The 13,010-nt window shown below is 43.0% G+C and overlaps 2 protein-coding genes across 7 annotated transcripts in view; both read right to left on the reverse strand.

The window, feature by feature from the left end:
• Positions 1–2,550, reverse strand: part of LOC139381708 (centrosomal protein 131) — a 58,762-nt gene extending 56,212 nt beyond the window's left edge. For both annotated transcript variants that reach the window (XM_071125435.1, XM_071125434.1), the window contains exons 1-3: positions 2,052–2,550; positions 1,276–1,472; positions 932–1,026 (exon numbers count right to left, since the gene is read on the reverse strand). In XM_071125435.1, coding sequence (XP_070981536.1) covers positions 932–1,026; positions 1,276–1,461 — 281 coding nt within the window. In that variant the 5' untranslated portion in view covers positions 1,462–1,472; positions 2,052–2,550. The remainder of the gene's footprint in view (positions 1–931; positions 1,027–1,275; positions 1,473–2,051) is intronic.
• A 396-nt stretch (positions 2,551–2,946) lies between these two features.
• LOC139381701 (ring finger protein 213b) overlaps positions 2,947–13,010 on the reverse strand; it is a 70,685-nt gene continuing 60,621 nt past the window's right edge. For 4 of the 5 annotated variants that reach the window (XM_071125417.1, XM_071125414.1, XM_071125415.1 and 1 more), the window contains exons 46-63: positions 11,309–11,419; positions 10,866–11,096; positions 10,626–10,710; positions 10,491–10,525; positions 10,301–10,401; positions 10,055–10,205; positions 9,696–9,861; positions 9,439–9,542; positions 8,995–9,252; positions 8,655–8,787; positions 8,486–8,569; positions 7,951–8,131; positions 7,403–7,604; positions 6,883–6,960; positions 6,348–6,545; positions 6,015–6,104; positions 4,516–4,697; positions 2,947–3,535 (exon numbers count right to left, since the gene is read on the reverse strand). In XM_071125417.1, coding sequence (XP_070981518.1) covers positions 3,397–3,535; positions 4,516–4,697; positions 6,015–6,104; positions 6,348–6,545; positions 6,883–6,960; positions 7,403–7,604; positions 7,951–8,131; positions 8,486–8,569; positions 8,655–8,787; positions 8,995–9,252; positions 9,439–9,542; positions 9,696–9,861; positions 10,055–10,205; positions 10,301–10,401; positions 10,491–10,525; positions 10,626–10,710; positions 10,866–11,096; positions 11,309–11,419 — 2,529 coding nt within the window. In that variant the 3' untranslated portion in view covers positions 2,947–3,396. Of the gene's footprint in view, positions 3,536–4,515; positions 4,698–5,524; positions 5,682–5,940; positions 6,105–6,347; positions 6,546–6,882; positions 6,961–7,402; positions 7,605–7,950; positions 8,132–8,485; positions 8,570–8,654; positions 8,788–8,994; positions 9,253–9,438; positions 9,543–9,695; positions 9,862–10,054; positions 10,206–10,300; positions 10,402–10,490; positions 10,526–10,625; positions 10,711–10,865; positions 11,097–11,308; positions 11,420–13,010 lie in introns of those variants that run through there. The other variant, XR_011628573.1, reaches the window with a different exon arrangement.

Raw genomic sequence — 13,010 nt, forward strand, 5'->3', positions numbered from 1 at the left:
GGAGAGCAGGAGCAGCCTATTAGATTGTCCTTAATTTAAGCTCTGTACCCTAACAGCATCCCAGAAGGCAGTGGGTGGTGGTGGTGGGGGGGCGTACTCGCTGCAGCTGCCTGACTATAGAATCTCTGCATGCTGTGCTGCACACACTTCTCCTTTCTCTGGTTCCTTACTGTGGGGTAACCCGACCCCATGGCCCTCCCCCTCCAACTCCTGACAAAGCAGCTCTAGCTAGGACTCTGCTCCCCTACAACAGCTCCGGGTCCTGGGTCTCCAATTATAATACAGGCAGCCACTATGACACAATGCCCATTGTACAGTCCTTTAAAGAATGGTTAGGGATGCCAGCTGTTGCTCAGCGAGGAGAGACTAAGAGAGACTTAAAGAGTCAGCCGACCAGCCTCCCTCCCTCCATTGAAGCCGATGGAGCTCTAGCCACCATCCTCCACTCTGCACTTAACTCACATACTGCTCTTCCAACTGCTAAATCAAATTCCACATATCGTCACAAAAACATACTGTGTGTGCTAACATGTTCCATCCAGACAAACACATATGGTAGGATATGGGCTGACATGTATATTTCAGACTTAAACTAGGTTAAACAGCTAAAAGGAAACCTTTTAAATACTCCAATTCACATCAAAAGTTTATCACTTTCCAGAATAATTACACTAAGATTATTTGTTGTGCCCAGCCTGAAGCATCTCCGACTGAATAATAATGTCATACATGCTGCAGCACATATACAGTACCTGAGTCAACGAAACAAAAACAATGTCAATATGGGGTCAACTGGGCTGGCTGTATAGAGACAATGTAGGAAAAAGTTGTGATGTGTGGCTCAGTTCGTTAGCTAGCAATGCTAAGGTTGTGGGTTCAATTCCTGCAGGGATCACCCATACATTTACTAAATATTTAAGGTCTAGGATACCTTAGGCTGATGTTGGCTTGCTGGTTGACCTGTGTAGTACTGTTGGACCTTCTCAGGTTCTTGATAGAACGGGAGCTGCCAAACCCAGCATCACCCTACGGACAAGAATGCCGACAGAGGTAAATTAAATACAAGACATCCTAGTTATCTGTTGTTGCTTAAAACAATGTCATGTCAGCACACACTCATATGGCAAACATGAGTATCTTTGTTCCACACAAGGTTTGAAGTTTAGATTCTATCTCAGCTCTAACACAGCTTTAACATATTAACACAGTAAAAGCCTAACTGTCACAAACAGGGCTAACTTGCATCCATGCATACTGCTTGCTGGTTTCACTCACCAGTGTGTTGCGTTTGCCCCTGCCTTCGCTGGCTACAGAGACAGACACAGAGCGGGAGAAGACTTTCCCTGGAGAGGCAGAGCTGGGTCGGCGGGACACCGAGAGCTGGGAGCCTGACAGAGACAGGTCCAGGGCATCCCCTGTTCCTCCGGCCTGGATGGACGATGGGCTACGGGTAGTGTGCATCCTGACAAGGCCTGTTAGAGGGAGAAAGGAAGAGTCATGATACACATGGACATTCAAAAAGGGAGACACACACACACACACAACTATTGGAAAATAACTGATTGGGGCAGGTTGATCAAGTTAAGAGGAGCAGATGCAGTCAACCACTTCCTCTTCAGCTGTTAGTTGCCCTAGGCAACGTAGTCACAACCGTAGCACTCAGATAACAGTAATACTTTAATTGAATTCACACCTCAACCACATTCACTCCGTTCCCAATTAAATATATTTCAATGTTTTAGACTTCTTCCTAGGCAGATACAATGCAGATGGACCATCATGGTTATGTCGTTCACCTGGGATTGACAAAATGTGACACTTTGCCTCAAGATCTATCTAGCTTGTAGTCCTGCTTAACATTAGTGGAACATGGTAACATGGTTTCAGATAGCTATCATATCGTTGGCTACAATGTTTCGATGGAATCAGTGTGTAGGATATAGGTTGGTTGTGCGAAGTGAGGGGGGGAATACGGGTGATAAGGAGAACCAAAGATAAACATTGAAATGTTAAAACCACAAATAAGCGTAAAGTCGGCCATGCAAACTTACCTTGCTTGTGTTGTTATCGCAAATTACTCCAAAGCCAATGGTGACGTTTTAGTGAGAATAGCTACAGTATGTCTTGGTGGCACGGATTTATTAAATCAACACACGTTAACAGTAGCTACCTAAAAGCCAAGAGCTAACGTTAACTATAAGCCTGGAGCCTGTCAAGTGGGTCTGCTAAAAGCTAGTTTGAACAAGTGGTTGATGCCTAAAATGAGTATTTATGTGCAGCCTAACCTTCTGTGTGTGGCGCACTAGGCTGGCTGGCTAGCTAGCTTAAGTTAGCTTGCTCTCATCTTTCTACACATAATAAGCGAAAAGCAACATGTTGGCTACGAAGCGAAAAAGCGAAATAACTTCAATAAATCCACTATAGTAGCTAGCTAGCTACAAACAGTCAGATACGATAGTTCTTCGTTACCACAGCTCCGTAGAAATATTCCGTGAACTTGCTCCATCAAAGCAAAGAGTGAGTGACAATAATACCCGCAACATCTTCTCTGTGGCAACCAGAAAATACAAGAACTCATCCTACTGAGAACTGTGATTGGCGGTAAAAACACAACGTCCTGGAAATCCAGAGGATCTGATAGGTGGAGTGGAGATGTCGGTTAGCAGTGCAGTGGCTAACGGGGCGTGCCCCAAACGCACTGTTTGGTTGATTTAGCAAGAGGGGGGTGTGACCCCCACCACCTGCGTCCTACCCAGCCCCAGTTGTCACGATATAACATTTTAACAAATCAGAAAGCGAAAAAATAAGCTTTAAATTAGTTTACTTTAATTCATGGGAGCACTAACCAACGCACGTTTCAACACGGTTTATGGTAATTTGAACATTTGTTTCATTTATATATTTATTTTCAAGTAGAACATATGAAAACAAGTAAAATAGACAATATAATGTTACTCGCTGTAATAGAACATCTTTATTTTGGTGGTCCAACAACGCATAAAAACATACAGGCTACTAGACACCCCTTTTTACTGTTGGTCAAAGGTTGAATGGGTGTAAACTAGTACAGGGTCTTTAGAGATAATGGACAATATTCACACACAAGACTGTGGGAATAATTGCCTATATGAAGTTAGCCAAGGAACTAGAGATAGCCTAATATGTCATCATTAGGCAGGAAAAAATCATAATTACATTTGCCATTTTAGTAATTTGGCAGACACTCTTATTCAGCGCAACTTACAGGAGCAATTAAGTTAAAGTGCCTTGCTCAAGGGCACATAATTGGTCCTTGTTTGGATTCAAACTTTATATTTGCTGAATAATCAAACTCTGTTAAGCCACAATGTAAAAATAAACATATAATAAACAACCATCAAAACCAGCATCTTCTTCTTATCTCTTTCTAAACTCTACAGCCATTCTCCACATATCTGCCCCTTTGTCCAAAGTGATGTCCTCCGGTAGGGAGTCAAGCCCAGGCATGGGTGGGAGTCTCTTCTTATCCAGATGGTTGTCTAGAGTAGACCTGATGCTGTGGGACACACACACACACACACACACACACACACACACACACACACAGGAAGGAGGGGAAGAGAGGAGGCAACAGTTAGCATTGCAACCCCATTGTCCTCACCACACGCTGCATTCCTATTCAGTCCCTAGCCCCAGCTGCTGGTTTAGTAAGGGGGCAGGGGTGACCTGTGCCGGCTGAGTGTATATCACTTAAGTCCCTTTCCACTGACAGATGGGCGGCGGTAAGCATCACACCCCGGACCCTTCTGGCCCCTAGGAGTCAAAAGGGCCCGCCTCATGTCCCAAGGGGATCTCTCTCTGTGTGTCTCTCAGTGTTTGCTCCTGCTTTATTGGGAATGAAAGTGTCCATATAAACGGATTGACAGATTCCTCTAGTCTAAACATCAAAGTGTGGCCAGGGTTAAGGACAGGGCGGTAATCACTGAAAATACTAGAGGAACACGTTCTTTCTTGTAATATTTTTTAAGATCAGGAAAATGTATAATCAACATCAAAGTCCTGTCCAAAGGTGGGTAATGATGTTAATGACAGCAGTGCTAATCAAATCATTCAAATGCTTTGTAAATAATGTGTTTTACAAATTTGTGCGACATTTGCCCCCATACCAATCCTTCATTCAGCCACAAATGTTTAGTGTCTTTGTTTGTTTTGTCAGTTACTGTTAATGACCATAAGAGGTTTGTTTAGTCAGTTACTGTTAATTACATAAGAGGTTTGTTTTGTCAGTTACTGTTAATTACATAAGAGGTTTGTTTTGTCAGTTACTTTTCATGACCATAAAAAATGGTGAGAGCTGGATTGCCAATGTGTTCACGACAAAAGCAGAAAGCAGCCAAAACGGCCCTTATCCCCACTGTGACCTAGGTAGTCTACAGCACACACATCTCTCAGTGTTAACCATCTTTCCCACTAGCTCTGCTCTGTATAATAATGCATAAAAAATGCAAAAAAATGTAATACAAAATGGGCTCTTACTCCCAGTGTGGTAGATAAGCCTGGTCTGAAAAAGCCTGAGTGTTGGTCTTCAGGAGGAGGATTTCATGCAGCTCCAGGGAGAGTATGTCAATGTCTGTCCCACTGAAGAAGACCCTCAGCTCTCTCCTCTCCTCCTCGGATAACTTCTGCTGGAACTCTGATGGCAGCCTCTGGAACGGGTCCTGCAAACACATAACATCCATATGCAGCAAGCACAAGATAAATCACAGTGATATAAGTGATATAATTAGGAATAGAAAAACAGATCCTAGATCAGATTAAATCTCTGACTCACATCATCAGAAGAGGAGAACAAGACTCGCTTTTCATTAAATCAAATTCTGAATCAAATTAAATTGTATTTGTCACAAACGCCGAATACAACAGGTGTAAACTTGACAGTGAAATGTCAACTTAGAAGCTCTTTCTCAACAATGCAGAGTTAAATAAGAAAAGCAAACAAATAATAAATGAAATGCACATGAATTAAGCTACAGTATCTACAAGGAGTACCAGCTGAGATTCAAACACGCATATGTGAGTCTTAGAAAAGCGCTATATAAATCCCATGTATTATTATAATAAACAGAAATTCTGTTTTTTTTAATCAACATTTGTTTTTGATTCAACGCCTGCCATGTCCAATGTCACTCGTTGCCTGGATTTACAGCTCAGACGGAGGCTGACCGCCTGCATGTGGTACCTGAGGTCAACCAGAGGTGGTTAAACAGAGGTCAAGGGTCAGGTGGGTGAAAGGGTTGACAAACTACCAAATGTGGTCATAGACGGGGTGTTTCACTTCACTGACAGAATTTGTATTGTTGGTTTGGTCTTTAAAAGTGATTTGGACTCGGTCTATCCACAGATTCATTGATATAAAAAGATCAGTAGGGATAATTTCAACTCACTTATTGTTATGATTAGAACTGGTATATGTAACTAACTGCATGACTGTTTTACTCTCCACAGTGTTAAACAATAACTCTGGTTGTTAACACCAACACTGGGGGTTATTTTACACCACTGCGTGTTAATTCCACTCTTACAGAACGCCTGAATCAACACTAGAAATGTAACACTGAAAAATCGATGCTGGCCAATTTGATGTGTACTGCATATGTTAACTCACCTGTGGAGAAACAGGTATAGGCTATATGTTAACTCACCTGTGGAGAAACAGGTATGGGCTATATGTTAACTCACCTGTGGAGAAACAGGTATAGGCTATATGTTAACTCACCTGTGGAGAAACAGGTATGGGCTATATGTTAACTCACCTGTGGAGAAACAGGTATAGGCTATATGTTAACTCACCTGTGGAGAAACAGGTATGGGCTATATGTTAACTCACCTGTGGAGAAACAGGTATGGGCTATATGTTAACTCACCTGTGGAGAAACAGGTATGGGCTATATGTTAACTCACCTGTGGAGAAACAGGTATGGGCTATATGTTAACTCACCTGTGGAGAAACAGGTATGGGCTATATGTTAACTCACCTGTCCTCTGCTCAACATCAGCTCAGACTTCCAGGAGGTAAGGAGCTGCCAGGTGAATGTGCTGTGTTCCAGTCTGCTCTCTCCAAGGACCTGGGACAGAGATATGTGAGAGGGGTACAGTTAAAAGGGCCAAAGCAGGGGGACCTCTGTAATAGTGGTCTCTCTATAACATATATTTGACATATAGTAGTATATTTGTGCCTTAGGAATGAGAGTCATGAGGAGAGCACATGCATAATCTACCCGGACAAAAATAGATACAAGGAATAAACACGAATTACTGCATCTCTGGGCATTAGGTGGAGACATTGCTGGAGTTAATAGTTACTCTACCTTGGCTACACTGCTAGAGATCTGTGGGCCCATCTTGAGTGACTCAGTCAGGTAGGACAAGAGTGGGGCTTGGGGCACTCCGCTAGTCTTCCCCAGGAACCGCAGGCCAATCTCCACCGCAAACACAGCGTCACACACGTCAGTGTATGAACGCAGTCCTGTCCTCATAGCACAGCTAACGGAGCCCTTCAGTGACTCCTGACAGACAGGACAACAGATGGAATGACAGACAGAGAGACAGACAGAACGACAAACAAAAAGACAGACAGACAGAACAACTGTAAGCAGAGAGCTGGACACAGTGACGCATAGCCTGGGAGACTAACTACCTCCCAGCCCAGTGAATGGAAACAGAGTGGAGTATGGTGGGTTTAGGAATTTGACCTTGAAACAAAATGGCCCTTTCAAACGCCACTGGGGAAAACTCCTGTGTGCGTACATTCTTGGTTGGTATTGAATCCATGGGGGCTGGGCATGACTTCAATGCTTTAAAAAAAAGGATACAGTCTTAAACTGAGCGCAAACATATGTTTACCTGAGGTATCTTAGCCCTGACTTCATCAAGGACTACTGAGAAGTCTTGCTGATATCTGTTCAAGTATCTTGAGGTGTCCTGCAAATACATGCCTGGTTAGTATACCTGCTACTGTAAATGTATTTTATAAAATAAAAAAAATTGAATTTATTTTCCTACTAGCATTGCCTTTGCTGATAACGACTTTACAGGGGGAAACTACTTACTATGACTGTTATACAGTATGTGGTTGTCTTACCTAGCTATCTTAAAGATGCATTCCTGGATCTTAAGCACAACAAGTTCGTAACATATTGTACGAATTGGATTCGTAACATATCATAGGAATTGCAATATATGTTGCAAAATATATATATGTTTGCAGCATGTAACATATCATACGAAATGGATGACGTAGTACACAATTGAATGACGTGGTAGTACACAAAAAACATGGACCCGCTTTGGCTCGTGAGCACCCCTTTCAAAACGAATGCACAATAATTGTATAAATATGATATCGCAAAGTTTTGTCTCTTACGGCTTGGATGCTTGGTTTCCCAGCTAGGAAGCGGCGGGCCAGTTGTGCCTGGATGTCCATCAGGTTGTAGCTGCTGTCTGTCTCCCTGCGTGTCCTCAGTGTGTAATGACAGTGGGATAACACCAGGGGGAGCAGCTCCCTCTCAGGGTGGCACAGGGTCAACTGTGTCTCTGACACCCCCTCCAGAGGAACACTGTAGGCACTGCAGGGGTGTAAGAAAAACATCTCACAGTTAAGATTCAGGGCCCAGTCTAGGATCAGTTTCAGAGCAGGAGTGCTGGTCTAGGATCAGTTTAGACTTTTAAATCATAATGAATGGGATGGGGAACCAGTGCCAATATTCATAAAGTGCCTCAGAGTAGGAGTAGGAGTGCTGATGAGTAGGAGTGACTCAGAGTAGGAGTGCTGATGTTAATCATAATGATTTAAATGGAGAAACTCATCCTAGATCAGCTCCTACTCAGTCTGAGATAGCCTATCAAAGTCGCAAGGTCCATATATTAGCCAATCAAATGATCAAAAGTAGAAGTTTGGTAGGTGTGACTAACCTGTTGTCATGGCGACTGAGTCTCCTAACCTCTCTGACCAAGCTGTTGTGAGTCTCTAACAGGAATTTGACCAGAATCTGGAGGCAGGACCCTGGACCGTGACGACAGGGTGACAGGAACTCCCCAGAGCTGTCCATGGTCAGCTCCTTCTCACAAACCTGTGGTGTCACACCTAAATCTGCTGCTCAAAACACATGCGATACACACACAGTACACACACATCAAGACACAGAGTTAGATGGGGCGGCAGGTAGCCTAGTGGTTAAAGCGTTGGACTAGTAACTGAAAGGTTGCAAGTTCGAATCCTCGAGCTGACATTGTAAAAACAAAATCTGTTATTCTGTTATTCTGGCTCCGAACAAGGCAGTTAACCCAGGCCGTCATTGAAAATAAGAATTTGTTCTTAACTGACTTGCCTAGTTAAATAAAGGTAAAAGACACAGACAGGACTATTTTATCCGACAAGATTCCCCATACACTGACCCAAAACAGTGGTTAGTATATAGTGGGGAATAAATGTGCTTTCTGTACATACCATTGTTGGCCACATCCATCCTAAGGCAGTTCCACACATTCATGAAGACCTTCATTCTCCCAAGCAGCACTTTCTTCTGGTACCCTACAGTGGTATAGTTTGGCGACTCATTGATTGAGTGGTTGATTGATTGATTGATTGATCAACCCGAATAAAAACTCCCACATACCTGTTGGTATGTGCTGCAACACCTGGGCAATGCTCTGACTGGTCATCTCAGCTGTCAGGGGAAACATTCTGGACAAGTCAGCCTGTAAGGCAGCCAGCTCTGGTAGATGGTGGAGCTGTCTCACACACAGCACCTACAGTGGACAAACACAAATACATACACAGACAAACATATCTTTAAGCACACTGACAAGTATGGAAACTCTCCCATAACATACTCCATTCTCTATAAACAGGTAATAATGTGGACAACATAATGTCACATGATGAAGGTCAATATAATGGAATGGAGTGATTTCGTCTTTTGAATCCCATTCTTGATCAGTTTCATTTCCAGTTACCTTCTTTAGGAAGAGTTTGAGGAGGGGTACGGTGTTGCTTCCCTGCTCCTGGTCCACTCTCTGAGAGAAGTGCTCCACGGTGAGGGTTTCAGACAGGCTCCAGAAGGAGGAGTGGTGTGTGGGGCAGTCTGAGAGGGAGGGCAGCAGGGGCAGCATGGGTCGGGGGTCCGCATAGAGCAGTCTCATCAGTGGGCTTCCACCCAGCCTGTCATCTGCACTGATACTGACTTGAGCTTCAGCCAGTTTCCTCCTTAGATGCTGGAGATCAAATGGGTGGGTTAATAGGTACAATAAAAAGATTGGACGTAGTTTAGTGTCCCAAATCAGTATAGTCCTTCACCAGGAATACTGTATGACTGTGTTATGAAGTCCTTATGTACGTACCCTGCAAACCTTCAAATAAAGTGTTACCAGAAGCCTAAACTAATCCCAGTTGGACCATACCTGGATTATTGGGTTGATAACTGCATCACAGACCAGTTTCTCCCACTGTTCCCGTCCATGTCGAGAGGACAGGTCAGGTCTTGTGTGGCGATAACCTGGTTCAGCTGAAGTCACAAACTCACTCAAATACTCTGAGGTGCAACCATTACATTTGTAAGAATTGTGGGGAACATTTTATTTATATTTTTTATATAATATTTGTAAAACTATTTGTAGGAACTATTTATTAAAACAACATGGAAGAAAAGTGTAATCACCTGCAGTGAACTCCAGACAGGCTTGGAGAACCAGATGAATTATAACAGCCGTGTTGTCCATGTTCTGATCCAGTGTCCGACCCAGCACCTCCATGTCCTTCTCAAGGTGGCTCCACATGAACCCCAGGACATCTTGGACACCAGGATGGACCATCTGACTGACTGCCTGCCCAGACAAAGAAACATTATTTTTTATCACGCAGTTAACTTAACCGACATAATGGCTTTATGCCCATTTCAACAGTTGATAATTCCTTGAGATATTGTCCAGAAGTGATCAATGTACTTCCGAGCACAGGTTTCTTGTGATACCTATTCCAACTACTTGATGTTAGCTTGAGATATTGGTCGGGCCTTACCTGGTAGTTTTTGATGGTCCCTTGCAGCATGGCCAGGTGGTTGAGCAGCCGAAGGATACTGGACTGGGCTGGTGACATCTGTCTCTCTGGGGCCTCAGCCCTACGATAAGCCTCTCCCAAAATATGACCAGTCCTGGTCTGATCCCCCACACTAAATTCACACACAGAGGTCAAAGGTCAATGTGGCATTAACTCATAAACTAGATTTCTCAGTTGTATATTGGGAGAGACGGTTAAGCAAAGGACCTTTGTTGAGCAGCAGTAAATCCATCAACTGGGTTATGAGCAACACCACCAACTGGAACACCACAGTCAAGGCATTTGGATGTTGCCACTGGTTTCCCGCACTAAGATAAAGAAGAAGAACAGAGTCAAATTTATAGGAAGAAACTGCTAAATGAGATATCTACAAAATAAACAAGAAAATATCTCTCACCTCTCCAACAAAACACGCATGACCGTTGGCACAAACTGCAATCAAAATGGTAAAACGATTAAGTACTACTGCATATCATCAAGTGATGATGATGTCAAATGCAATACGAGAATACATTTGCCAGCAAATACTTACAGTACATCTTGATTTTGCTCTCTTTAGTCATCCACTGGCGTGCCTCACTAGTGTGATCATCTGGCATGGTGGGCAAATAGGAGCCCTGTGGGACAACTGGTTAATCGCCTCAATGATCTTATTACAGTATCAACCCCAGCCCCTACCCCACTTGTAGAGATATCCCTTACGCCTTAGTCACAAGTGCCAAGGGGGCAGGTTAATTTGGGAATCAGTGTATCAGAGAAAAGAGTGACTCACCGTCATATTTTGAGGCTGGGAGGCTATCTGGTGGAGTGGAGCCAGCAGTGTAGTCTCACTGAGGAGCACAGCGTATGCATGGACCAGGAGCTCCAAAAGGAGGCGCCGTTGAGGTGGGACAATCTGGGAGATCTGGAGTCCACCTATCTGATTTGATAACAGCGCTGTGCAGAGCTCTCTGAATTCACCTGGTAGGCTGTGTTTCAGGAAGTCATCCAGTTTCCTTGTCTCCTGTAAGGTGAAGGCAGGGGAAAAAATTAATTTCATAGCACATGAGTTTATTACAATAAGGGACAGTTTCCCAGGCACAGATTGACCTTAGTCCTGGACTAATAAGAACGTTCGATGGAGAATCTCCATTTAGAATTCTTTCTAGTCCAGGACTAGGCATAATCTGTGTCTAGGAAACTGCCTAGAGTTTACTATAAATTGAGAATGGTCACCTGTGGAGTGGGGTGAATTTTGAAATCAGGTGATGCGAAGCGACAGGTGACCTGTCTGAACAAAGCCAGGACTAGGAGAACTTGGGCTGAAGCTCTGGAGCAGCTCAGATTCTATAAAAGAAACAGAACACAGTCAGTCAGTGATTATCTTGAATGCTTGAATGCTTGAATGCACCAGAGGTCGATTGCAGAAAGATTGTTGCTTCCATCAATGTAATTGTCTGCATCATTTCCAATCCCCCATATATTTTGGGGGGTAAATATATACAGTTGAAGTCAGAAGTTTACATACACTTAGGTTGGAGTCATTAAAACTTGTTTTTCAACTACTCCACATATTTGTTGTTAACAAACTATAGTTTTGGCAAGTCGGTTAGGACATCTACTTTGTGCATGACACAAGTCATTTTTCCAAAAATTGTTTACAGACAGATTATTTAACTTATTATTTTAACTTAATAATTCACTGTATCACAATTCCAGTGGGTCAGAGGTTTACATACACAAAGTTCACTGTGCCATTAAACAGCTTGGAAAATTACAGAAAATGTAAGAAGAAGATTCCGATTCTGATAGGCTAATTGACATAATTTGAGTCAATTGGAGGAGAACCTGTGGATGTATTTCAAGGACTAACCTTCAAACTCAGTGCCTCTTTGCTTGACATCATGGGAAAATCAAAAGAATTCAGCCAAGACCTCAGAGAAAAGGCCGCTCAGCAAGGAAAGAAGCCACTGCTCCAAAACCGCCAGAAAAAATGCCAGACTACGGTTTGCAACTGCACATGGGGACAATGATCGTACCTTTTGGTGTCCTCTGGTCTGATGAAACAAAAATAGAACTGCTTGGCCATAATGTTCATCGTTATGCTTGGAGGAAAAAGGGGGAGGCTTGCAAGCCAAAGAACACCATCCCAACCGTGAAGCATGGGGGTGGCAGCATCATGTTGTGGGGGTGCTTTGCAGCAGGAGGGACTGGTGCACTTCACAAAATAGATGGCATCATGAGAAGCAAAATTATGTGGATATATTGAAGCAACATCTCAAGACATCAGTTAAAGCTTGGTCGCAAATGGGTCTTCCAAATGGAGAATGACCCCAAGCATACTTCCAAAATTGTAGCAAAATGGCTTAAGGACAACAAAGTCAAGGTATTAGAGTGGCCCTCACAAAGCTCTGACCTCAATCCTATAGAAAATTTGTGGGCAGAACTGAAAAAGTGTGTGCGAGCAAGGAGGCCTACAAACCTGACATTTACAGTTACACCAGCTCTGTCAGGAGGAATGGGGGACAAAATTCACCCAACCTATTGTGGGAAGCTTGTGGAAAGCTACCCAAAACGTTTGACCTAAGTTAAACAATTTAAAGGCAATGCTACCAAATACTAATTGAGTGTATGTAACTTCTGACCCACTGGGAATGCGATGAAAGAAATAAAAGCTGAAGTAAATCATTCTCTCTACTATTATCCTGACATTTCACATTCTGAAAATAAAGTGGTGATACTAACTGACCTAAGACAGAGAATTTTTACTAGGATTAAATGTCAGGAATTGTAAAAAACTGAGTTTAAATGTATTTGGCTAAGGTGTATGTAAACTTCTGACTTCAACTGTATATCCATAAACATACATACATAATGTACATACCCAATCATATACATATGCATACATAAACATTCATGCATATACTCATATATACAT

This window comes from Oncorhynchus clarkii, chromosome 23 (assembly GCF_045791955.1).
Source record: "Oncorhynchus clarkii lewisi isolate Uvic-CL-2024 chromosome 23, UVic_Ocla_1.0, whole genome shotgun sequence".
Lineage (NCBI taxonomy): Eukaryota > Metazoa > Chordata > Actinopteri > Salmoniformes > Salmonidae > Oncorhynchus > Oncorhynchus clarkii.